The sequence below is a fragment of the Nelusetta ayraudi genome, unplaced genomic scaffold (assembly GCF_046127955.1).
Source record: "Nelusetta ayraudi isolate G7.1 ecotype Tasmania unplaced genomic scaffold, CSIRO-AGI_Nayr_v1 ptg000011l, whole genome shotgun sequence".
Taxonomy (NCBI): domain Eukaryota; kingdom Metazoa; phylum Chordata; class Actinopteri; order Tetraodontiformes; family Monacanthidae; genus Nelusetta; species Nelusetta ayraudi.
The window spans coordinates 15311998-15339000 of record NW_027466061.1 but is presented as its reverse complement, the minus strand read 5'-3'; the positions used below and the strand labels follow the sequence as shown (position 1 = coordinate 15339000).

Here is a 27003-nt window from a genome sequence, read left to right as displayed (position 1 = left end):
AAATTGAAACAGTCACGTACTTATTATTATGGCATCCTCTAAAATGTGTTCCAACATCAACATTTAACTGAGACACCTTGATGCTAATGTTTGGCGGCCCCTTCTCGCCGATCAGCCTTTCGTTGATTTCCTGCTGCTTTATGGAATATTTAAAGAGCAAATCCGGTGCAAAATTCACTTTTCCACTGTATTCTAACAGTATTGTGTTTCTCCATTCTGTCAGTCACCCCCCGTAGAAAAAAAGTTAATCTTAAACATATTCTTTCAGCTTGTTGTGCTCTTCAGAAAAGCTTGTACGAAACCTACAGTTTTGGAAATCAGCCCTTTGTGATGTCACAAAAGGCCTTGATACCTCTCCCTGGTTCTTAACAACCCCCCTCAACCTCTCAGACCACCACACACACACAAAGTCACTGCACTTCTTCAGTCCACCAACTGTCTTTGCTGGATAGGTTTTGAAAAGAGGGACAAATATCTTGTTTTGGTTTTTTTTGTTTCTTTTTTTTTTTTCTTCTTTATTCATGCAACAAGGATGTTCCACAGGATTTAACAATGCCGAAATAAAGAAACCAAGAACCTCTCAAGTCTCTGTTTGCAGAAGCAGAAACTCTACGTTGATAAATGATGCCTCTTCCTTCCTGGTTTCGTTCTGCAGGGATTGACGGCCCCACACAACTGATCGTCCGCGATGTTTCGGACACCGTAGCGTTTGTGGAGTGGACTCCGCCAAGGGCCAAGCTTGATCAGATCGTCCTGCGTTACGGCCTGGTTGGCGGGGAGGGGCCGCGGACCACCTTCCGCCTCCAGCCTACACTCAGCCAGTACTCCCTGCAGGTGAGCAGCGGGGGTGTGAGCGTGTGCAGGCGTGCGTGTGCGTGTGTGAACGTAATTAATCATTTTGTAGCCTCCCTGATTCGATTACACTGACACGTTGCGGGAGCTCACCTGCCATCTGGAGATGGAGAAGCCAGTCGTCATGACTGGAACCATTTGTCTCCCGGTGGGAAGTCGTGCCCAGTGCGTATATATGTGAAGCTTGCCATGTATATTTTTGTTGCAAGTAGTGCACTGTCTGTATGTGTGTATTTTGGTAGGGAGACATACAGCCGCAGCAATAAGCAAATAAACACAACAGTAGGACTAATAGTGCAGTGGCTGTAGTCAAAATGATATGCTAGTTTTGTATGTGCTCTACGATGGAGAAAATGAAAACACAACCAAAGTTATCTGAAGCACAACTTTACGGCAAAGCTGACACTGGGTCTTCATGATGAAGTGAGAGGATACCGCAGTGAGGTGTTAATTATCTCAAGATACCTGGCTTTGGAACGAGGCTTTAGGCATAAGTTGTTGCGAGATCCACACTAACATGCTTGCACATAGTGACACACTGAAAAAACGACTGCATTCTATGAAAAGATTGTCTGGGTTTTTTTTTTCCTTTGACCTTCCTTTTGTGCCGAGAGAGAGAAAAAGAAATCAAACAAAATCTATGCGACAAGATCAAAACCTCCATTCAACTGACCGAACACCTCTATTTCTATTTCTTTCTTCTTTCTTTTTTTTTTACTCACTGTTCTTGCACAGGTTCTGCGTCCTGGTGCTCGTTACGAGGTGTCTGTGAGTGGTTTGAGGAAAGGAAATGAGAGCGGCTCCATTTCCACCGAGTTTACTACCGGTGAGCTCTGACAGCAAGCAGATGTGGTAATCATGGTGTGGCCGCCTCACGGGGTTGAACGGATTATTGCATATGGCCTAATGTGTACCGTACTGAATACAGAAGTGACATATGTTCTGGGTAATGTATGCTCCTTTTTTGGTCTCGCTGGAAAATCTCATTACTCAGTAAAAAAAAACAAGAACACATCAATTAATAAATCCACAGAAATTACCATCACAAAAAAATGCCTCCCTGCAAACCAAATGCAGAATTCACCTGAATTGACCGTCAGAATTGACCGTCAGCTGCACTCAAACTGTGCAACATTAAAAGCGCTGATCTGTGCTTGTCCCAATCCCCGAGAATTGGTCTCAGTGTCCCCAACATTGTCAGCTTTATCGTTCTTCTCAGAGATCGATGCCCCCAAGAACCTGCGGCTCGTGTCCAAGACCTCCACCAGCCTGGAGCTGGAATGGGATAACAGCGAGGCAGAGGTAAATCGACTTTCACCTCACAAAGAATAACACCAACATGTCTCGACTTACAGCGTTTCCATCCGGGGCATCTACCCTGAATCAGAACTTTTATCCCACTACTCCCAGGCTGCATCTGGTTGTAGCGAGTGCTCTGCCGTCCCAGACTCTCGGGTCCATGTTGTCCGTGCTCAGTCAATGCCACTCACAGGGAAGCGGCAAACACATGTAGTGAGCACTGCACTCAAAGTGAAAATGCAATAAATCAAGTTGTTTTTTTCCAGATTCGGCGGAGTGACATTCCCAAGGCGAACACTACACACACACGCACACACACACACACAATTCCTCTGTGCCTGCACTAGTACATGGATCATTCATTATGACATTTATGCTCTACCAAACTGTCTCTAAAATGTTTTTGTTTTTTATAATCACAGTTATTTTTCTTTTTTGCGTCTTGCTTTGATGCTTTGACTCCTCAACTGAACATTCCATCTAAATGTGTCTGCCCATGTAGGTGGAGGGTTACCAGGTGGTTTACAGCACTTTAGCCGGGGACCAGTACGACAAAGTCATCGTACCGCGCAATGAGGGAGTCACCACTAAGACCACTCTCACAGGTAAACCACTGAGCTTGAAGCATCTTTCCTATTTCTATTACTTGGCGTAATCATCAGAGCCAGGAGCTCTTCGCTCACATCTTGTTCTCTTTTTTTTTTCTTTCTTTCTGGTCGTGGGTTTTCTTTTTATAATTATCACGGCACATAATCTAACGTGCTCTGAGGAGGCTGGAAAGGTTGTGTTGGCTCTGCGTGTTCCTCAGAGTCAACACTTGGCTGACAGGCCACTGATTGTGTTTGTTGAAACGCTTGTCGTCCCGCGGGGCATATTGAAAGGCTGTCAGAAACGAGGGGTCATCTGGGATGTTTTCCTCAGAAGGGCCACACGGTAGCAAAGGGCACGGCCGGCACGCCAAAGGAAGCGAAAAGGTCCCCGTGTTATTAGGTGGGGTCTCTGCAATCGATGCCACCCTAAGTCTTATTGCTCCTCCATCACTTCCATTTCCCCTCTCTTTCCTGTCTCAACGGCTCCTTAGCTTATGCGTTTCGTGTCTTTTCACCCGTTTTTCTGTGGATTAAAGAGTGACACCGGCTGGCACTTGGAGAGATTGAAAGATTGGAAACCCGTCACTATTGCCGAAACTTAACCAACCCATACAAATATGCAAATATTAACGTTAATGCATAATGTTTTTGCACATCAGACCTCCTCCCAGCGACAGAGTACGGCATTGGAATCTCTGCCATGAAAGGAAACAACCAGAGCAGCCCGGCAACCATGAACGCCAGGACAGGTAAGCAGATGGCCTGAACAGACAGACAGATAAGTTCCAGTGGTTGAATGTCACGTTTGATTAACTTCTGACTTCTTAGACAGGCCCAGTGAACTTTTACTTTCCAAATTTTTTCAAATGACAGCAGTGACCCTTAACACACAATGGATTAGACTTTGGAAGACATGTGCTCAGCACGGCATAAAATAAGATGGCAATCCACTCGTGCATGTTGGCCATTTAGAAATGAATCACAGCAGTATCGGCTTCACAGCAGGAAAATCTGTCCTTATGCTAGCATCCATAGCCATGTGCCCTTCGCAGGGATGCTCCATTCACTTCCAGGGACATTATTTCACCCAGAAATAATGACTGTGCTGGAGATGCCACTGTTCCAAGCTGCTCTGAAAATCCACGGTGGAAGAACAGGAGGATGAAGCCACTACGAGTTGTGAGCAGCGGCTGCTGCTATTAGCGTGGATGTCATTAGAGTTGCAACTGCTCTCACAGCTGGATGATGCTTTCCTGTCAGATAGAAAAAGCATCAAATGGCACAGTCTCTGGTGTTTCACATCACTCTTTGCAAAGAGTGATGTGAAACACAACTGTGCTAGGTTAGTGTGAGGTAGTCACATGCAGGCCAATAGGAAGCCTAAACAGGAAGCAACAATTCTGATTGAAACTACTTCCCAAATGCTCTTCTCATGATAGATACAAGAGGTAGATCTATTTGTTGCAGAGCCATAATAGTCAAAGAGGAAAATATAGAAGATTCATATATTTTTTTATTGTTTGGCTGTATCTTCATTCTGAAATATCAGATTGTTTCCGTCTAATGTCTTTGAGGTTGTATTTATTTCCACCTTGCTGATGAAGCTCTTTAAAACATCAGTACTTGACCTCAAATTTCTATTGCGTCTGTGGTTGTGCGGCATGTACAGCGCACGCAGGCACTTTACTAATCTTCTCTATTAGGGTGAACGTTGAGCACATCTTGCCTCCATTTGCTGTTATTATAATACTGGAGTGTGCGTTGCACTTTGCAGAATTCTGCCTCCATTACCATCAGAGAGAAGCTCTTTTTGCCCCCACTTTGCTGTGAGCTGCTTTTGTACTGTGAAAATGCATCATGGTTACCATGTATTTTCCACTGAGTGAAAAAACAACAACAAAAAAAACATGCTGCACAGCAAAGGTAGATTGGCAACAAATAGCTGGACTGAATGAAAAAAAAAAGATCCTCCAAAGGAGGAGCATGGACATCTGGAAAAAACAAACAATAGGGAAAAATGATAAACCGGCTTTAAAACTGACTGTGTTTTTTTTGTTGCTGTGCACTCTTTTCTTTTCAATCTTCCAACAGGTCTGGATGTGCCCATTGATCTGACTGTGACAGCCTCTACAGACAACACTATCACCCTGGTGTGGGGTGTCGTCCAGGGTCCCATCGACCACTACATGGTCACGTTCACATCGTCATCTGGCGTCACTACTGAGGTGAAGACCTACATTAAAAATATCTGTTGTGTAGTGTAAATGGACAAGCATGGATGCACCTGAACTGACAGCATGAGTCTCACAAGCTGTACAAAAGCCCAACATCCTTCTAAGCTTGCTTTTGTATAAAGAGCGTGCTTCAAGTGACAGTAAAGCACGCTGACTTCCTCCTACAGCTAACGGTGCCCAAAGATGTCACCACCACCACTCTGACAGACCTGGACCCTGGGACTGAGTACACCATCACCGTAGCGGCAAGAAGAGGACGGCAACAGAGCAATGTGGCTACAATAGATGCTTTCACAGGTACGACGGTTAGCCAGCAGATTTTATTTTAGCCCTTTATTTAATCCTTGGCAACAGCTGGAGAAGGATTATATTTATTTTGTTTAATGCAAAGTTGCAGCAAAGTGTCTTTTTAATTTAGTCAGTTGTCATGCTGGTCAAAGATAAATTTGCTCTACTGTGTTTTGTCTGCCAATATAAATAATTCAGCCCATTACTGAGGGGAGGGGAAGGGAAGGTTTAACTAGTGGCTGCCGAAATTAACAAACTTAAAAGCAGTGGCTTGCAAGGTGAGGCCTCTGCATAGAAAATAGAAGCCCCTAGAACTATTTAATGAAGCAATTAGAGCAGGTAGATTTTATTAGAGAGGCTCCGAACAGAATTTCCAGTTTAGGGTTTGTTTGTTTTTTTCAAGTGCCTGCTGGAATTCCTTTTCCTGCTCTGCCTTTGCTCATTTCCACTTTCCTGCTCAGTGGTGCCTCTTTGCACAGCTCCGTCTCCTTCTCTGAGACTCGACGCCACAAAGAGGTGTCTGTGTCAAATGCTGGCCACTGTGCATCAAAACCCGAGTGTTTTCTTGGTTTTGCAAAGAGCCGCATGAGTTTCTCACTTGCCACGAATGATGGCAGGTGCTCACCTGCTGCCACATTCATCACTTCATCCCTTCATCCTAACGTCTTTTCCTTCTCTGCGGCCACTGTGACAGTTCTGGCGGTCGTAGCATTTGTAGTAATCATCTCCAGATACCCATGGCTCCTTAAGCCGCGGTGCTCCAACCATCTGGAGAGGAGAGATGACAAAAAGGCAGATCAAGAGTGACAACACGGAGAGAGAACAAATAATTAATGAGCAGTCATCTTCTTTTGGCCCGATTGGCCATTCTTCTTCACTCGCCTCAACAAACAGTGTCTGTCCTTCACTTTGCCTTTTGACACTGAGCGTGGACTGCTCTCTTCAAGGGGTTATCTGCAAACCTGCCAAGTCATAATTCTAATAATTGTTGCTATGTTTTCTCACTTCTTTGCCTTGAGAGGACCAGAGGGCTGTTTGAATGAAGTGCGTTATTTTTTTTTTCTCTTTATGTAAGGATGCATTTGACTATTAATTAACTTTTTTCATTTGCATGATTTTTTGGGGGAAATTTCTCAATGGTCTTTTGAGATACTTCAGGTAACAGCAGCGAAAGAGAGCTCACTAGAACATATTCTTTAAATGTATTTCTATTGTTTATACAGGAAAACCCCTCCTGTAGACATTTGGGTCTCAGTTCACTTATAAATCAAGAGCGCTAAAATCTGATGCCTTCTTGGATATTCTAGAACATAATCTCAAATGCTACAGTGTAAATATTTGCCCACTTTCACCCCATAAATGAATTCAATTTGATTTGATTAATTACAGTCAAATAAAGTAAGTCAGTTTCGTGATTAAATATATTGTAATTAAATGTAGCAGGTGGACTTGCTGTAGTGTAGCCCTACTGAGTTCCTCTCAGCGCCAATTGATCATGGCTCCTTAGAGCAGAATTGTGAGCTTTGCCAACAACAGAGATGCAAAGTGGTGAATCAGGATGACTTCTAGCTAACAAGAGTAGCCAGGAAATATCAGCAACGCAAATGCAGTTCTGCTGACTGCACAGGAGAGTAATGAAGTTTTATACTCAGCCTTCAGAGAGAAACATGAACGCGTTCCAGTGTAAACAATGCAACCTCTCATTTGGTCGATTACATAGACGAGAAATCTGCCTGCAGATCATAAAGTCAATTAAAATGTTTTTGGTTACTTTCTCGTGCTGGTGCGGCTAATTAAATTTGAATCCTCCGCTCTGCCTGCTCGGCCATATGCTACTCTGGTTCCAATTCATTACATCATCTGAAGTCCGCATCCTACTTTGTGACAACCACATCTGCTCTCATCATATTTTTTTTCCAAGTTTGTTTCGTGACACAATCCTGTGGCACCTTCCTCATTTCTGTGACAATCGTCTCATCATCATCATTTCTTCTTTACAAGGCCATTTCATTCTTTTTTTTCTTTATATTCCACTTGTCTGGTTTCGGTTTTCGACTTTGCGCTGGCACATCAACATCATCTCATCGTCATTCAGCCCCTCCTTGGCTGCTTGCTTGTCATCCATCTTCATCAAGTTTCCTCTTCCATCTTAATTGCTTGCGTCCTGCTTGTGATCAGCACTTCCTCGCTGCTGATGAACTCCAACCGCTGTTCCTTCAGGAATCAGACCCGTGACTCACCTCTACTTGTCAGAGGTGACATTCGACTCGGTGCTGGTGGCCTGGAGCGCCCCGGCCCCACCCGCTGACCTCTTCATCCTGAGCTACAGCTCCTCAGATGGTACCGACACCTCTAAGGTGACGCTGGATGGCTCTAAGACAAGGTCTCTGGTCCAGGGGCTGCTGCCGTCCATCGCGTACACCATCAGCCTCATCACAATACAGGGGGACGTTACTTCCGAGCCCATTACAGCGTCACTCACAACAGGTGAGCTGCCTCATTGTTCTGAGATGACTCAGGTGATGATGAACTGAAAACAAACTGAACCATTTTCAGGTTATATGCTTCAATGGTGACATCATGTATCATCACTCTACCATTTTTTTGGCATTTGACATATAGAGAGACTTGCCTCTTGCTATAAAACATCCTCCATCTTTCCTTGATGTCAGTGCCACTGACCTTTACTAAATTTTTGCGCATTTACAATTGAATGAAATGACAGATGAAGATACAAACAAAGAAGATTAAAGAGGAAGATTGAACTGACAACCATTGTCTCAGTCTTTGTTTCTATGTTGAGTATTTTGTTTGTGAAAAATATCACTACTGAAACGATCTGACAGTCTTTGAAGTTTATCAAAAGACTCAAGTGACTGTTCTCTAGTGAAAACTGGTCTTCCTCGAGTCATTTACTTACCAAACAGAGCTGGAATTAGGCCGAGTATTTTATTAAATGTGTAGCGTGGGGTCAAAGGTGAAAAGTCTGGCTGGTTATTCTATAGTGTGTTGAACTCAGAGAAGGGAGACACTTTAGATTTGGATAATCTGCAGAGACGCTGGACTCGTCTGTAACTGCTGAGTGGTGTGGGGATCAGGGTCTGAGTGTCATGTGTCTCTTTATTCTATCGTTCTGCATCGCTGACAAACACTCTTTAACCTTTAGCGCATCCTTCAGCCTCACTTGTGCTTTTTTACATTTGTTTTCCCTATTGAAGCTGCTGCCCGGACATCAACTCTGCCGTTTCAAGCTTTGATAGGTGGTGGGTGCGAAGTGACAAGACTATATTAAGTTAAATACAGATGTGTTCTGGTTATCATCTTTCCCTTCTTTGCCTGTAGAAGGTATATGATGGGGTGCCAAGGGGAACAGTGGTACTGCATGTGAATGTCTGGGGTGGCACAGAAGTGTGTTATAGTGGGGCAGAACATGCAAGAGGTGGTGTGTTGTGTGTTTGACAAAGGAGTTCTTGGCGGAGGGGGGAGCTCTTCCCAGATCAACTCTGACCCCCCTTCTTGTTCACTATGCTGATGCACAGGCTGACATATGAGGTTCCAGGGAATGTCATCTTTGAAGGTGACATTGTTATCTGTAATGAGAGCAGGGAGCAGGTTGAGGGCAATCTAGAGATGAGGAGGTGTGCCTTGAGGGGAGAGGAATGAATGTTAGCCACAGCAGAAGCACGTGTTTAACGAGAGGGACCCAAGTTCAGCGGTGAGTCTACTAGGAGCAACGAGAAAGACGGTGGGTGGTTTCCAGTCCTGAGCAATGCAATATGTTGGAAAGAGTGTGAGGATAAGAAACATGTACTGTACATACAGGTTGATACGGGTGGAGAAAGGTGATAGGTATAATGTGCGATAACAGAATATCAGCAGGAATGAAAGAAAAGGTGTGCAGAGCGGTAGAGACTTGACTGGGTTTGAGATGGTGTCTGTGGAAAAACGCCAGCAGGCGGAGCTATAATGTTGAGGTTTGGGGGGGGTAACAAAGAGTAACAATGGAAATGCATGGGCATGTATAGAGGATGGACATTGATTGAATATATCAGTAGAAGGATGCTAAGGTTGGAACTGGCAGGCAGGAGCCCTAAGAGAAATAAGAGGAAAAAATCTGTGGATGAAATGAGAGGATGGAGATGATTGGGCCAGATGGAGGCAGATAATTGGTTGTTGCAACCCCTGAACGAGCCTAAAGGAGAAGAAGAGTCTTTCCCATCATTTGTCTCGGTATCATGTTTTTCCAAGAAACTTCATCCTTCTCTTCATTCTGTCTTCCCTGGTCTTCTGCAGCAGATTTCAAACATCTTTTGAAGTCGCATCCCACATAATGCAAAAAAGATGCCATAAATACTGTAAAATACCTACAAAGTAAGGTTTAATTTTTTTAATACAGTTATTTATTTTCAGGATCACTGGGTCTTGTTTTAACAAGTACAGAGTATAGACGTTGAAAATAGTGTACAGATTTTTGTTTTTGTTTTTTCATTTATTTATATATTTGCTTGTACCAAAAGGTTGTTTAAATTTAATTTTCAGAGCCACAGCCTTGAATGACTCTGTTGGTCTCTGTTTTCTACATTTTAAGGCTTTTGGCCCAAAATACCAGTTAGCTTTAAATTGTGTGGCTTGAGATGACAGTGACTTTCTCACATTGCAGAAACCGAAATTGCCCTGTCTACACAAGATGCAGCACCGATTCACAGTCCTCTTGCCTGTCACAGACAGATACATTAATTTACATTAAATAATCAAAATAATAACAAAGGTGTTTTGAGTAGAATACATTTTCAAGACTTTATTTTGAGATGTAAATTCTTACAACCATTTAACGCTGATGTCTAATGTTTAAAACTAAGTGGTTTTGTATGTTGAATACATACAAAGTGAGAAAACTACTCAATACTAAGTGAGAAAAGCCAGTCAATTTTATGCCATGCTTTAAAATAATGTTAATCAAAACCCCAGTTAGTGGTGGATGGTTTGTTGATCAAACTGATGCTCTCTTGGCAGGACCATTTAGGCTGTGCTTTAACGCTGCTCAGCCTGAGGGCCACATCCCTTTTATTAGCTTCCACAGAACAAATTGAATTGTGATTTTCCAGGGGAATAAAGTCAATAGAGGTAAATTTCTCCTCAAGAGCAGCTCTGTGGCTGCTTCTATTCAGACCATCCCATAAAGCTTCATGAACAAAGCAAAACAGAGCAGAGTCAATATCCCTCTCACCACTCCTGGGAAATCATAATCATTAAAAAATTAAACAATTAATCAAATATTACTCCTGTTTCTTGCCATTATTATAAGTTAGGAGAAAATACTCCACATTCAGTGTTATTCCAATAGCAATTTGACAGTGGAAGACTGAAGAAATCAGGTGAAAACTTCTGCCTCTTTCAGCCTTTATCCACAGTAAGTGATTAAACAACCTCATGAATTCTAAGTTTTCTTCTTCCCACTTTTTAGTTTTTTGAAAGCTGAGGGCTTGTCAACAGTTTGAATATATCCTCGCATTGTTCCTGCCATAACCTTTCAAACAGCAGCTCCATATAGTCTCAGGAGACCCAAAATAAATAGTCAGAAGGGGGAAGAAAAGCTCCTCTGAATAAGCTGTGCTTGGATCCAGTCACACAATCCTTTATATAAATGAAGTTAGTTTTTGATTTATATATTTTGAATTAATATTGTCTATTCGTTTCATGTGTTTTGCATTTAAAACGCCTGCTTTCAAAGTCCAAGGGCATGTTTGTTTATGCAGATGTCAAGTGGAGGGGATTCAACAATGAGGGCTTTCCTCTGGGATCTTGTAACTTCATTTATGACCTCTTTGCACTTGACTAAACCTAAGTTTGCAAATCTTTTCTGGTTCCTAAAGAAAATTGGTTTCACATGTTCTTAAACCTGTCCTGCAGGCATGGACCCCCCAAAAGAGTTGATGGTGTCGGATGTGACTGAAGACTCGGTGACAATCTCCTGGATCAAACCAATGGCTCCGTTTGAATACTACAAGCTGTCCTACCAGTCAGCCAGAGGTAGCATAGTCTTTACATAACTGAACCCTTTTGGCTGTAATTGTATTCCTCAGAGACACCCAACATTACTTTCATAATGTATATGTAAATATGTATATGTAAATGAATATGGTGGGTCAAACATTTTCTAGGAAAAGGCTCAGTGTTTACTGCCTTGTGGACTTAATTAATTGTAGCATTTTATCAGTGAAATTTGATTGAATTTGTAATTAGAATTCTGTCTTGATTTAGTGATGCAAAAAAACGCCAAGTTCTTTCCCAAGCAGTTCCCAGCACAAAGAAACGTGGGATGAATGTGACGGGCGGTACCAGCTCTGACGTCCCTCTCTTCTCTCCCGTGGTCTTGCAGGTCGAGTCGACAGCATGGTGATTGACAGCGACGTGTCCAACTACACCCTGTCGAGTCTGTTTCCTGCTACGGAGTATGAGATCAGCCTCAATGCTGTCAGGGGGAGTCAGGAGAGCAAAGTGGTTAGCACCTCCGTCTTCACAGGTAGGGGCTTAAGAGGGGAACATTATTAGGGAACAAGTGCATGAAATGAGAGGAGAGCAGGCAGGCAGCCAAACAAATCTCCCATGCATTGGCCTGATAATAAGCAGGAAATTGTTGTGTTCACGATAACTTTGTGGAGGGGTAATAGTTGGGAAATGATCTGGACCAGTGTCAGCCTGTGTCATCTCAGTCAAAGTCAAAGTTTGGTTGCAACTGTAACATTTTTGCAAGATGTGTCATTCCTTTTTTTTCTTTTTTCTTTTTGCAAACAACAACAACAACAACAAACCCAACGACAATATGTATTTGTCAACATCAGATGATTACAGAAAAAGTAGCAGTTCTGTGACTTGAATGACTTCCAATCATTCACTCATTCATATATTTATTTTTTCATTCATTCTCAGGTGGGAATTCTGTTTTATTGTCCGTGTTTGTGGATGTGGTTGCCTTGAAGTTTATTTTGCTTGCTATCACCATGTCAAGCACTATGAATAAAAGAAAGCATTGTTGATCAGGATAACATCCAAAACAATGAAAAACAGTTTTACAAAAGCAATTAGAAAAAAAGATACAAGATACACAAACTGAGCTCTCACAATCGTTTTGCTCTCTTAAGGCGAAAATGGATGACTACTCTTTCCTGTATACCTTACATTCAACTGTCCCTATTATGCACCATGAACATACAGACAGGAACTCACATTTTAAAGGCTTGATGTATAACACTTACAGGGATCTAGTGGCATAAAAAGGAACAAATATGCATGTTATTCAGTATTCTTTCCCTTCAAAGCTTTTATAACTATTGGCGTTGGGCAAACAACTTTTGGGTGCGTTCAGCCACCGAATGGACAGGAGTGTGGATCAGAACCACAAAAGTAAAGCCCTTGTTATTTTATGAGTAGCTCTATTTTTTGACTTACCTCACTGACTGGTTAAAAAGAACTCTTTGGCTGTGTTTGGAATCTCCCACTCGTTCCCTACTCCCTGCTCACTGTCAAGGGAGTTCTATGCAGCATAGTGTATGCTGCACTCAGCAGCCAAACTAGAAAAAAAAAAAACCTTTGAGACCCAACTCTGAGCCATTATTAATGTCATTGCGATGAAATTATTAAAACGTCCTGTCGCCTGGTGGGAATAGATAAATTCATATAGAAGTGACTCTCACTCAAGGAGCTCCTATATGTCCTTCACTTTGCGCAACAATTATCACCCCTTCTGCTGGGACAGGGGTAACTGGAGACCAAGGCGGTGTGGGAGAATGGGCGTGTCAACACATTTGGCCGTTTAGACACGTAAACACGTTTTTCGAAAGCTATCATTCAGAACCAAACCATCACCCCAGCCCGAATCTAAACCCTAACGTGTTGACATGCTCATGTGTTGAGACGTGCATTCTCCAGCACCATCCTGGTCTCCAGTTACCCAAATTTGCTTCGGTTTGCCCCAGTCGCCACATACCTTGTGCCACTGAGCTGAAATCTTGAGGCAACCCCCCCAAAGCTAACCATGACCAGGTAGCAACCACTGACATTGGTAGCGTAATGATATTTGTAGCACAGTTATAACATATCATAAAAAATGTAACAAAATGATAATTTTAGGATAGCGAGAAACATTCTGCGTGGATTTTAAAAGCTTTAAAGTTAAGCTTGAACTCTGCTTGTTTATAGTTCCCTCTTTGTCCAACCCTCTCTTTTCAAATTCTCACTTCTGACAGTCTTTTGAAATCTTATTTCAGCATGTGATCAGATGTTTGCGGGGCCTAAAAAAGTGAAGGAGATCTACTGGCCAAAGATTAACACGCTTCCACACTGCTGTTTGCATAATCTTCAAACAGAGAGAGAATCGGAGTGAATCGGAGAAAAAGATAGAAATAGAAGGAGAGCAAAAGATGCAAGTGGAAAGCAGATGGTGTTCTTGCATGCCAGTGGCACCTGACTCACCCGTTGTTAAAATCCAGAGAGAGAGAAGCTTAAAAGTCTCCCACTTTAACTCCTTTTTAATTTCTGCCTTGTTGTTTCCCTCGTGGTTGTATTATTCTTGCCTTATTTTTTAAAAACCCCAGCGTGTTTTCAATGAGCAGAGCCACTGGGGCCATAATAACTCCTAAGTAACATAACTCCAGAGTCAAGCTTGTTAGAAATGGTAAATAGCATTTTTCCCCACATCACGCAATGCCCAACCGGGAGCATTTATATGCTCCTTTTCTGCTACAATACATAAACTGGGGATTTGGGAGAGTAATCCAGCACTGACTGGCCAAGTGTGCAGTGGCATTAAACGGGGCTGCAATCGCTTCGTGCTTCACTTTCCAGTATGTTATGTTCATAGAGGGTGAAAAAGCCTGCAAGCCGCATTTTACTTTGCCAGCACAGCGTTGGCAAAGTCAGTCTAGTGTTTAGATGACTTCTGGGACACTAAATGGATTATGTGAAGGCTTCGCAGGTGTCAGGACCCCTCTTAAGGTATTTGGACTTTTTTTTTTAAAAGCCCTTTCTGTGACAGTTGAGCTTAGTGAAGGACGGAGAAGGAGCGGCTGTAGTCAATAAAGGGTAGCTGGGGGAAATTACAGCATCTACCTTAAAACCTTTGGAACAAGACTAATTAGGCCCAGTGCAACTTTTCATTAAAAGGGTGATATTATAAATACATCACCCTCAAAGGTGGTGATGTTGTTATACATCTTATTTTGGGGAAATAATTAATTAATGTCCATAGGAATGACACAACACTTAAAGCAAAAAAAGATGCACACAATAGATTCAGAGCAAGAGAAAGGAAGATACTGACACTCACTGCACTGATGGCACCACGTGTTTTCTTTTTTCAGAAACTCATGTACTGGTGTTTACATGTAACAGGCCTTCTGACACCAAAGAAACATTCTTTAACAGCTAACATAATTATTGTAAAAGCATGGATGGGACATAGTATGACAGTAGAACATATTGATTTACTTTTGGAGATCATGTACTGATGAATTTCATAAAAAGCAGCATTTTGGAAAAAAAAACATTTTCTTGGAATCCAATTAGTCATCCGGTCTAAGTGTTTAACATCACAGCAGGCAAGGAGACAGAATTAACCGGCCAACTACTGTCTCGTCTGCAACTGACAAAATAGTCTGTTACAGTCTGTGTTTCCATTACTACTCCCGGCTAGTTTTTAGCCTGTAGCTAATTCAGAGACAGAGTCACGACATCTTGTCCGTGTTTGCTATGTTTTTATTTTATCAATAGACAATTGATCATATGTGACAATGGATTTTCTGTCCTCGTGACTCTATAGCTTAATTTCCTCTCTCCAGAGTGGCCGTCATCACTCTGTCCGTTGTTCTTCACTTGTTATTCGAACACTCTTGTTGTTCATCCCCGGAGTGTGACTTACTTCAGCCTGTCGTGATCATGTGTAACCATGAGATGAAGATTGTTATCAAACATAATGGGGATTTATTGTTGGTGTTTGTTTGTTTTTTGTTTTTTATTTGTTTTTCGCAGTTGACAATCTATTTGCTGTCTTATTGACCCTACAATGATCCCATGTTGAATGTTGGAATAAACCTTTCCCACCAGGTTTGTTGATGTCTTGTAAGAACAAGATACTCAAACTCTTCTCTGCGCATTAGTGAGAAGTGTTATTATTATCATATTATATTATATTATATTATATTATATTATATTATATTATATTATATTATATTATATTATATTATTATTCCTCTGACGTAGCACGGCAATGTCAATTTGCTGTTTCTTTGGAGCACATGTGCACAGGCTTCTCTGTTTTCCTGTCACTGCTTGTTCCGTGCCAAAATAACACGCCTGAGGAGAAATTGGGGTTGAAGCACTCAGGTTAAAGGTGTAATTAAATTCAAGCTCAACGCTGGCATGTCCAGCAGTCTGGGAATGAATTTCACTGGAGGTGGGGGAAACACAGTCGACTGGAGAGAGTTTGTGAGCACTAATGCAGCCTTTTCAGCCGCATAATTTCCCCTCAGTGTGCGAACGGATTGAGGAAACAGTGATCAAAAGCCAAAGAGAGTCATTAATCAGTCTGAATGTGAACTCTTCTGTGTGTGGGCTCCTTTAATTATGGCTCGCCTGGTGGTGCCAGACTAGTTTTGGAAATTGAACGCTGCTTCGTAAAAGGTTGAGCAGTAATTGATATTTTTGGTTCCGCCTGCAGCTGTAAAATGACACCGCTTGGTAGTTTGTGAACGCACTCAAGCAATTTTTCCAAACACTCCTGTTGCGGGTTTACAAACTAAACGCTGTATTTTTTTCCGTAGATGAGGCGTTTATTGTGCTTTGACACTCAGTATTTAACTGCTGCATCAACGCTAAATTAATAGAAATCTCTAAATACTAATATTGTCAAGTCGCTATCATTTCCCAGTTAATGGACCTTGTGTTTCTGCTGTGTACTGTGCTATTCTGCAGCAATGGATATGCCGGCCGAGCTAACGGCACTCAACATTACTCCACAAGGGGCGCTGCTGAGGTGGAACCCTCCTCTCTCCAGCGTGGACAACTATGTGCTAACCCTGACTCACAACCAGGGTAAGTCAACAAAGTAGAGTCACAATTTTGGTTGAAAGGTTTTTTTTCACAGAAAAATGACGCACAAACTGCCTGCCATGCAATCTGACATGATGATCCAAAATGATCAAGACTCAAGTTAGTTGTTGCTCTTCAGCACTTTTTCTTTTTTCCTTTGGCAATATCAGAAGATCTAGGTAACATAAACCTGACTGTTTGTTGCATGTTATTCTATTGTCAAGCATATATTCTAAAACTTGATTTCAGCCATTTTCCCACACTGATTTCTGCCTTTGACACATGACTTCACACTGGCTACACGGTGTTCAGCGGCATGCAGACAAATCTATATACCTCAACTCATGAGCCTGTATGGAAATTACAGTGACTGGCTAACTGGATGTCTGCCAGAATGTCTCACTCATCGAGACACATTTGATTATTTTCACAGAAACACCAACGAGGCTTCACAAACTTCGCAGACTCAGAAGTGTCCTTAAATTTATTGTATTGACTCGGGGTCAAATAGTCATTTCATGAAGTGCTCTGAGATATAAAAATGGTTTTCCTTGATAAGTGCCATTGAGCCACTGCTTAATCAGTGTTCTAGCTTTCACATAATATAGTTGCTGTGTTAAACTCCTTTTATTTGCAATTTTCAGGGCCAGGGCTTTGTCCAGTATTATACATATGTTTTATCTATTAGTCACGTAGGTGCCTTAGTGTGCTGACTGACATAGACGTTGAAAAAAAAAACATACAGTATACGCAGCCATGTGATCACCTGACGAGTCATGTGATTTAGACAAAAAGTTATAAAGATGATTTGTTTTACTGAGAAAGTTAACATTTGATCAGTGTTGAAATCCTTGAAATGAGAAAATGTCAAATTTGACCTGAAATCTTGACCCTATAAATGATCTGAGGTCTCCACACTGTTTTCCAGTGACAGCTGACACGTTCCTTGTCGAGGGCAACAAGCAGGAGCACCAGCTGTCCAACCTCAAGCCGAGCACCGGCTACACTGTGGCCCTGTATGCTACCAAAGGACCCCTGACCAGCGGCACGGTCATCACCAACCTCCAAACACGTGCGTGCTCATCACATATTCTCCCTGATAAAGCTTGCAGAGCTGCAGCCTCATAGGTGGTTTAGTGCAGACACCTACAGAAAATACTGGGTTGAGTTAATCAAGACTTTTCCCATTGTCCTCCATCAAAGTGTGAAGGCTGCATCTAAAGTAGCCGCAATGAGTCACTGCAGTGAATGCCTTTCTATCTCTGGACAAACAAAGTGCTTCGCAAACAAATATTCACGCATGTAAAGAAAAGCAACATAGCAACTTCGGAATGTTCTGCATCACATGGTTAGCGGTGGTTACTACCAAGAAGTATTTGGGGTGGGAGTTATTTATTTGTTGACAAATGTCACAGGATATTGGTATACTTTATTAGAAAGATCTTTCAAATGATGTACATAGATTTTATTATTGACAGATTTTTTATTTTTGGAGGTCATTGCAAATATAGCTCTGCTCTTTTCTCCTTTTGGACTTTTTACTGGTTATTATCAAGCACTTAGCACCCACTTTACTAGTTAAAATGTTCAATTGCTTATGACCTAACAAGCCAGTCACATGGTCGTGACTTGATAATTTAGGCGTATAGACATGACGAAAACGACATCCTGCAGTTCAAAATAAGCATCAGATTGGGGAATAAAGGGGTCTGCAGGTCTGAGTGTTTCACAGCTGATCGAGTGGGATTTTCAGAACATCACAACTATCGCTAGGGTTTCCATGAGATCAGTCCCAAAAAGTCCCAGTGAGCTGCAGTTGTGTGGAGAAAAATGTGTTGTTGATGTCAGGGGTCAAAGGTGAGAATGGGCCGGCTGTTTAGACCCCTAAGTCAAAAAAAAAATAAGCTGGTTGTAACCGACTTCTGCAGAATAGCTTTTCTGAACACACAAGACCTACAACCTGGAAGCACTCCGGCCACTTTATTCGGTAGTTGGGAGGTGTATCTGAGAAAGTGTCCAGTGGGTGTATATGTCAGGGTCACTATCTTAAAGAGGACTTTGAGTTAGTGTTTGCAAAAATGTTAAGCCCCAATAGTGGTTTACAGAGAAGCAGACTTAGCTGTCCTGCAGCAGAAAAACAACCAGCTGCCAACAGAAACTCAGCCAGTGTTGCAGCGACTTTGACAAAATAGATTTGATGAAAACCAGGGTTGTAATGTCAAGGCTCAGCACAGTAACTCTGTGTTCCTTTGCATATACAAGTAGCCTTTGCGATTCAGAGTGATTCCCCTACAGAGATACATGCTTGGACTTAAAAAAGAATAAACCACACGAGTTGGACTATTTATGCAGAAATAAAAAAAAATAAGTGAAGAAAACATCACCAGAATACCTTCTCTCATAACATGAATCAGGAGGTTGGTGTTTATTTTGCAACTGTAGATTTTTACTCCATCAGATGCCTCCAAAAATCGTAAGAAACTCCAGGCAGCTGAAAATGTTGTGCATTTATTCATCCAGTCATGATATCTCAAAAGTTCTTGGAAACTGAATCAACCTGCTTTGAATTCTAACTTCTTTCTCTATCAATGGACCTTGTGTGCGGTGAAATTCTTTCAGGCATTTAAAAGCTGTGCTATGATGTTGGTCATATAAACCAACATCAAAAACAAACAATGTGCACACACAGCATGTTATACAAGGACCCAGACAATCAGATGGATTATTTTCCTGCTGTTTCTAGCCAACATTTTTTTTTTTTTTTTTTTAACTATCTCTGGTCTCCCAGCTTCTGTTCTCAGCTGCCCAGTCGCCCCTAGTGATCAACTACTTTGCATTATGAGCCTGCCACGTTCCAGACATCTGCTGCTCGCCAGCTCCTCCTTCCCCGACTCTCACTCCTCTCCTCTGTCTCTCTGCTCCAATCCACGAGCCTTGCTGTTCTTTATCTTTTCTGGCACGGTTAAGATCATTGGGTTTGAAACAACTGGCTGACTGACAAACATAATCTTTGTCATGCACACTGGGTTTTTTCTAATCAAACGTTTTGTTTTATTACCTGAAGCCACTAGTTTCTTCCCTGGTAGGGTGATAATTTTGATTTCTTATTTTTGGAGTGTGTCTTTTTTGTTGTTTTTTCCCTAGAAATTTCCTCTCTTTTCTCACTACTGGTGCTCAAGGCTAAAGGAGTAGCTGACCAACTTTTCCTGGCACCGTATGAAAGGTGATGGGTCAGAGAAAGTTCTTGCCATTGGGTTTTCAATTTTCCACCTTTCAAGGAATGGCAGTTTATCCAAATGAATACTGAACAAGGCCCCAGAGAGCAGAAAGGAGGGAAAAAGGACGAGTTTTGCCCCACGTCAAAATGTGGCCAAGGTACCTCAGTCATTCATTTTGAGTTGATTTCAGAGCCTTTTAACTGTCTGCGGCTGAGGGTTGTTTTGTTGTTTGGCTTCCATGTCCCCCGCCACTCCTGCCACCCTAAAGGCTGATACTTAAGCTATAGTTGTGGAAAATAGTTTTTTTTTTTTTTTGCTTCAGCATCTCTCTAAGCCTGTAGGTTGCAGCACCGGGACTTCTTTTCCCTTAGAAGTGTCTGAGCCCACTTACTGAGATGGGCTTTGGAAGTTTATGAAGCAGCAGAGATCCTTGCTGGCAGCAGCTTTACATAGCTCTGCCAGTTAGCTGATCACCACCAGTAGCTGAGAGTGCTGCAATAACAGAAACACAATCGGAATTCTTCAGGCAGTTGAGGCTTACTTGACACTTTTGCTGCACTTTTAAGATCTCGTCATTCCCTGCGACTTCATCTGTTGCACGTCTCAGTGAATAAAATGCAGATTTTATAGATATAATTGTTTGCAACATACTGTATCTTGCTAAGCCAAGTGGTACCATTGTCTGTCATATATAATTATAGATTACTATTCAAACTCACCTTTATTTCAACACAGAGACTCCAGAACCCCAGATACACTGAGGATAAAAAGTGACAGATTGAAAAAAACACAATTCATTTGAATGGAGTCCATTGATTAAACTTTCAAAGATTTGAATATAAAATTGGCACCTTTGGGAAATGCAGTAAAATATACAGAGATGTTTTTGCTGTTTCTTTATATTCGCTAGTAAGGTGTATAGGATTTGGCAAGAGCAAGCCCATTTCTTTCATTAAAATGAAAAAAGGAGAGGCAGTTTTGTTTTTTAATTAAATGATCTTTCAGCATATCCTGATCACATATGTGCTCTGCATAAGTGCAATTTCTTCAAATTAGATTTGCTCCCTTGTTACATGAAGAAACAAAGCAGTCCCTTTACATCATCCACAGGGAATTGTCACTTTCTTTACAAGCAGAGATGTCCCCAGAGTAAATTCCACTTTATTATTGCCATGTCAAGCCGCAGCAACCCATTCTTACTCCCATACCGTCCTATGATTCACACATACATGTGGCCAAACACATTCATCTCAACCTATTGTTGGAAACTTCAATGAGCGTCAGAGGTGACATAGAAAGGAGATAAACAAACTCCTGTCTTTGCCCCGCTTCCCTCTATCTCATCCATCCTTCACGCACACACGGTGCTGAAATTGTGTTCATCGCGTCGAAGAGGAAGGACAAGAACAAAAAGATAAACTGCGTTCCCCCCAGTGCGCGCCACGATTGAATGGCAGCTTGTCAAGATAGGGAGCAGCAGAGAGGTGGACAGCGTGAGACAGGGGAGCACAGGAGAGAAACGGAGGCACTAGAGGGAGATAAGGTGAGTGGGGGGCAGAAGAAACCTCAACTTGGTGTCACATTAGAAATAGACAGAGAAGGAGGTGAACTGAAAGTAGATGCAGAGGAGGTCAATAAAGATAAGAGGTTGCCAAATCTGAAAACCTCATGCTTCTTATTTTGTTTCTGTCACTATCTCCCTGACACACACATGAATTTGCCTGACGCTGTCTCAAAGAGCGGGCACCCCACATCTGTCAGGAAGTTATCAAGAATAATAAATACATGCTGGTAACCATCCAGCTGCCACAGATCCATCCACCCATGTGCCCAGATGGAGAGGCTTAAACAAGAGAATGAATTAAGCAGATGCTGCAAGTTTCCACTGAGGAGTTTCATCAGGGTCTTTGTTGAATCTTTGAGGATTGATGTTAGAGCCCGGGGACTTTCAAGTCCTCAAGACGAGATGAAAGTTCAGGTTTTAATAGACATCCAGGTTTGTTTTACCATTGAGTGAGGGATGAAAGTGAGGGAAAGAAAGATTCACAGGACGAGACAGTGATGCAGAAGATATCTTTATCTCAAATTCACATCAGGGACGTAGGATTGCGCAGCCCACAAAGCCCAGCAAGCCATTTGTTTAAGTGGCCCAGCTTCTCCAGCATGGCTGGTTGATGCTGTGCCCCAGAGTCATGATGTAACTCCAGGAAACGGATTTTTTTTTCGTCAAATAGAAGGTCATCTATTTTCTATCATGCAGTAAAACGGAGGCTACAGCATGTCAATGCGCCCGGTGTCATGCTGGAAGTTCAGATATTGAGTTTAAAAAGGGTGATGAAAGGTTTGGAAAGTGAGGTGAGCCTCCTTGTAGCATGCTGGAAGTATCAAAACAAAAGTGCCAAAATCAGATCTTCTTCTTCTTTTCCTCCTCCTCCTTCTTTTAAGCCCAGCAGGGACGGAAGACGCGGTGTGATGTAATGTGCAGCAAAATTTGGGTGGGCTCCATGACTGAGTCTGGATCCCTAAATATGGGGAAGTGTCTCAGGCCCTCTTTACACAAAGACGGGTTTCTATGAAAACACAGAAATATTTAGTTGGTTTGGCCTTGTGTTTACACGAAGCCGGTGTTTTCACTGAAACTGCACATTTTCGAAAATACTCCTCAGGGTGGATAAGTTTGAAAACGCTGCCCTGCCCGGCTTTGTGTAAAAGCTGAAGCCAATCTTTTTTGGAAACGCTGATGTCACAGCTGTAAACCCCACCACCCGCCTTGCAACCTGCGCGGCCGTGAGGTGCAGATGACCACTCATAACAACAACCACGTGGGGCAACGGAGTAGTTACTGCTACTAATGAAGCCAGCTGTCTTCCCATTAACCTCCACTACAACAAACCGCAAACAATAGTGAACACTAACGTACGGTGCTCGTGGATCCATCATAGATTGTGTTCAAAGTTAAAATAAACACGACGAAAACGATTTGCAAACCTCTTGTTTTATTTTTTTTATTCATTTTCTTTTGAGTCAGCGGACTGGGATATTGAGGAAGGAAACCTAAATGACAAAAATGTTAGTGAATTTTCTCAGTGACTCCTAGTCAATCTTAACATGGACCTTTTAAGGCTTTGTGTTCTAAAGTAACTCGAAGCTGAACTTCAACTCATTTATCCACGCCGTCCTCTCACCAGGGATCTTTCTTTCTATTCTCAGTGGTGCTCCTGTTGTTAGCAAGCTCCTGCTTCTTTACACACGGCGTGCTTCATGTGTTTTTCTTCTTCTTCCTCCTTCTTCCTCCTTCAGTGCCTAAGCCAGGTCTGGCCTAAGCCAGGTCTGGCATAGGCTATACATCGTTTGCAGTCGTTTGTAGTGTCTCTGTGTAAATGGGAACATTTTTGAAGATGGCTTTGTGTGAACAGGTTTTTTTTTCTTTTTCCTTTTCGAGAGTGTTTTTGCCTCAGTATCCTAGTCCGCCTAGGCGGTACCCAGAGGAGCGTTTTCGAAAATGTGCAGTTTCAGTCTGTGCGGTTCCAGTGAAAAACGCTTTGTCTGAACGCAGAGCCGAACCGAATAAATATTTCTGTGGTTTCAGGAAACCTGTCTTCATGTAAACACCAACATTTCCACCTGCCACTGGCAATGCAAGGTAGACATTAAAAGTTAGAAAATATTCTCGAGGCTCTGCATGCTAAAATACTAAGCAGTATTGAACCCATGTCAAGGAACAGACATTGTAGCTTTTTTTTTTTCAATAATGCATAAATGTGTCCCAGCTTATCAGTCCAACATGGCACTAAATCAAAGGAGCTATCAGTGGTGGAAAAACAAAACATAAAACCATGGGAACGGCAGAGGAGAAGCTTAAGAAAAGCCCTGTAATGAGCGTAAAGAATTAACTGTATGACTCAGTTGGAGGCGCACAGGCTTGCAAACAAATAACATGCAGCGTTAAGAACACAGGAAAGAAAAGCATCAAGGAACAATAAAACGTCTAAAAGTGTGTATTTATTTAAAAAATAATAAAAATAATGATAATATCAGAACAATAATTAAAATAGCAACACAGTAATAATTAACTAATTGGGAAGATAAATGTGATATTGCATGTCCCTAATTAGAACATTAGTCTTAATTTGTGAATAACTGAGACGTGGTATGTTTTAAGTGGCAGGACAAAGAAGAGCTTTCAAAGACGACCTTCAGGCAAGTTGTCCGAAATAAACTGAGACAAGTGTGTTTCAGTTTACCATCTCAGGCTTTATTTAAAAAATTGAATCATCAACTCCCAACAAGAGTGGACAGAGACACAACCACTGCCAAGGCCTGATAACCAATAAAGCACCGGCTCTTACGGACCGTGCGCACAAGTGTGTGTTGACTTTGTGAGTTGCCAAACAGAGAATTATAAGTTCATAAATATGCAGATTACCTTGGGGTCAATTCTAGTTTTAATTTCCAGGTTGTTCACTCGTGTCTACAAGGCACAAATTTCACTCTAATTATTTAGCAGCTGCTCATTTATTGTCCTGGTGCTACACCTGGTTTTGTGAGTCAGCCACAGCTTGCCTTTATTAGCTTATCAGATTATCCAAACCCCGCAGGACATCTGCAGCTCCTCTATCACCTGGAAAACTACAGAAATGGTGGAATAAAATGCACGTTTACATTTTTTCCCAAGATGAAAAATGGAAAATTGAATGAAAACAAAATAATGGAAATTAAAAGCAAAATACAAAATACCAGTGTAACGCAATAATGTAGCTGATACTAAGAGACTTGCCAGATGGCAGAATTGAGACTTAGTGAGCAGTGGTGTTGTGTTGATCCATACTCAAATATTGGTGATTGCATCATGTTTGTGTTCAGATCAGTTCTGATCAATATTTGCACTGGTTTGCACTAATTTCGAGTTAGCTTTTCTTTTTAGTAGAAAATCACTGTCTATTTGCAGGATCTGTTCCCCCTGAAACTATTTCTTGTGTATTTACACACTGGGCTCTATAGGCTGTAATGCTCTGCGTCTCAGTTGGCTGATTCCTGTGCAAAAATAGAGTGGAGATATTAAGACTGACCTGAAGAAGCCTTTTGGATGAGAGGTGAAACATCTTCAAGATACTGGAATCAGTCCAGTTGCCTTATTTAGTCTCTAAGTACTGCAGTGACCTCGACGACTGAGGACCTTCACAGACTTTCAGACTTGGTTGTAGGGGGAATAACGTGCAGCAGTTTATAATGTGTTGAATGTGTTGCAAAGTAACAACTGACTGTATTGCTAAAAGTCCACAGCAAGAATTCAAGGGACCAGATTTAAATGCTGTGTCAGTTAATATGACAAGAACGTTTCTAAACAATTGAGAGTTTGATGATATTCTTCTGTGTTTTTTGCCACAAAATGTTTTTCCTGACACATGAACCAAGCAGTAGTTGGTGTTTTGGTGTAAGTGTTGGCAATGACCGATTTATTTCATGGGAAACACCGTCAGCACTGCACTCATGGTGAGACTGGCTACAAAAATTCTGCAGTACTTTTTTAAAGGCATCACTTGTTGTTGATAAGGCTGTTATGTCATCCTTTGCCTGTTTGCATTGTTTAGACAACCACTGAAGCGAATATACCATAATGAAATGAATGAACAAATATGGATAATATATTTTTTGAGTTTATTTAAAATATTGGAACCTTCTGTATGAACTCTTGCACATTAGTTTGCTTGACATAGGGGGCTAGTGAGTGGGCACTGAAATATAAATCAATAATCAACTGCTTTCTGCCTTTACCTTTGTGTGTCCACAAGTGAAAAAGCAGGGAGGGCAATTCACACGTCAGACATTAACTGAGGGCTGCAGTCTACTGCCGATGCCAAAACCTTTATTTTCCAAAGTTGACTCCTTTCCTGTCTTTTCAGCCATGGATACGCCCCTGAACCTGACAGCCAGCGAAGTGAACCACCGCAGCGCTCTCATCTCCTGGCAGCCACCAATCTCTGAAATTGATAACTACATGCTCACCTACAAGTCAACTGACGGCAGTCGCAAAGTACGTAGTATGCTGCGTCTGTCTCTGTCTTCAACGCCATCAACGATTTTCACGTACCGTTGAAACACTCGTCTAATGTTAACGAGTTAGAATGGCTCAGATTTTTTAACCCGACACCCTAAAAAAACAGTACCCTGCTGAAATTCTGGAATACTTGAAATTATTGAACGTATGAATATTTGAAAATATGCAGTGAAAAAAAGTCCCGTATCATTTAGAATTCACTTTGTTGGTGTCGTTTAAGTAGCTTTAATAAAAAAAAAAAAATATGTCTCTGATCTGTCTGCAAAAGCCAATGAATTGAGAGAAGTCAAACTTTTATTTTATTTTTCTTGCTCCACTTTCCCAAAACTTTGATACAATTCAGTTATAGAGATCAGCCCTTTGTGATGTCACAGAAAGAACTTCTACTTCTCTCAGATTACTGACTTTGCCCATAGTGGTAGTAGTCCCACCTTCTGAGACCACCATTTTTTTTTCTAACTCTCGGATGAAATAGGAAGGCCTAAAATTTGCCTTCATAGCTTATATTCATATAACCTTGTATCTGAAGCGAGTGAGCCTGATGAACTGCCACAAGCTTAGAGATTCATCCACACATGGGAAGTTCACTGTGAAATTGCCCGTTTGACACATGTTCCTTCATTCCTCTCTGCAGAGACATTGTTTATTTTGATCACACCTCTTGATGCTGCAGAGAAACAGTCGTAAAGCGTATTAGCGCAGGCTGCGGGAAGCACTTCATGGCTGTTACCCAATTGACTAGGACCATTTCCCATGATGTTCTGCAAAAAAGATTCCTTTTTATTGGCAATTAAGGTTGCCTGACACACGCATGAAGCCACGGTTGCACTCTGTGGTCCTTAAAATGCTCAGCTAGCAACAAAGTCTAGCAGCTAGTCAATGCACACATGAGCACGAGCTCTTATTAACACTGTGATGAGCCATCAGAAAACTGCTTTCTCCCTCTCTCACTCTATCTCGCTGTCACTCTCTCCACTCTCTCACTCTCTGTTTCCCATTAACATGTACACACACACTCTCTCACACGCACACACACACGGCAAGTGTACCAGTGCACTTGTCACACAGTTGACCATCAGGTGTCACTCATGCACAAAGAATGCAGCCCATTCTGCAACAGTTCACATGATGCTGAAACAGGATGTCACACTTTAACACTACAGACTTCTGTCTTTGCTGTTCTCACAATGCTGAGTCCCACTGTCCAGATTCCAAAACTATTGCTTGTTTTAAAAGCAAGTTATGACATTGACTCAAGTTGTTGTTTTTCAGGCTGTGGAATTGCGCCTGTGAAGTATTTAAGTAATAATCAATCCGGATTCTGTGATTAAGGACTTGTTCTCTGGGAACCGATGTTAGAAATGTGTTATTGACCCGTC

General features: G+C 41.8%; 2 protein-coding genes across 3 annotated transcripts in view; both read left to right on the top strand.

Moving 5' to 3' along the window:
* Positions 1-27003, top strand: part of cacybp (calcyclin binding protein) — a 187685-nt gene that overhangs the window by 77880 nt on the left and 82802 nt on the right. The gene's annotated exons all lie outside the window — the stretch shown is intronic.
* tnr (tenascin R (restrictin, janusin)) overlaps positions 1-27003 on the top strand; it is a 54033-nt gene that overhangs the window by 16485 nt on the left and 10545 nt on the right. Inside the window, exons 10-22 of one of the 2 annotated variants that reach the window (XM_076021347.1) lie at positions 656-834; positions 1588-1678; positions 2072-2154; positions 2654-2756; positions 3401-3490; positions 4833-4966; positions 5143-5272; positions 7484-7750; positions 11174-11293; positions 11643-11786; positions 16232-16351; positions 17277-17420; positions 25470-25600. In XM_076021347.1, coding sequence (XP_075877462.1) covers positions 656-834; positions 1588-1678; positions 2072-2154; positions 2654-2756; positions 3401-3490; positions 4833-4966; positions 5143-5272; positions 7484-7750; positions 11174-11293; positions 11643-11786; positions 16232-16351; positions 17277-17420; positions 25470-25600 — 1736 coding nt within the window. Of the gene's footprint in view, positions 1-655; positions 835-1587; positions 1679-2053; positions 2155-2653; positions 2757-3400; positions 3491-4832; positions 4967-5142; positions 5273-7483; positions 7751-11173; positions 11294-11642; positions 11787-16231; positions 16352-17276; positions 17421-25469; positions 25601-27003 lie in introns of both variants that reach the window. The other variant, XM_076021346.1, reaches the window with a different exon arrangement.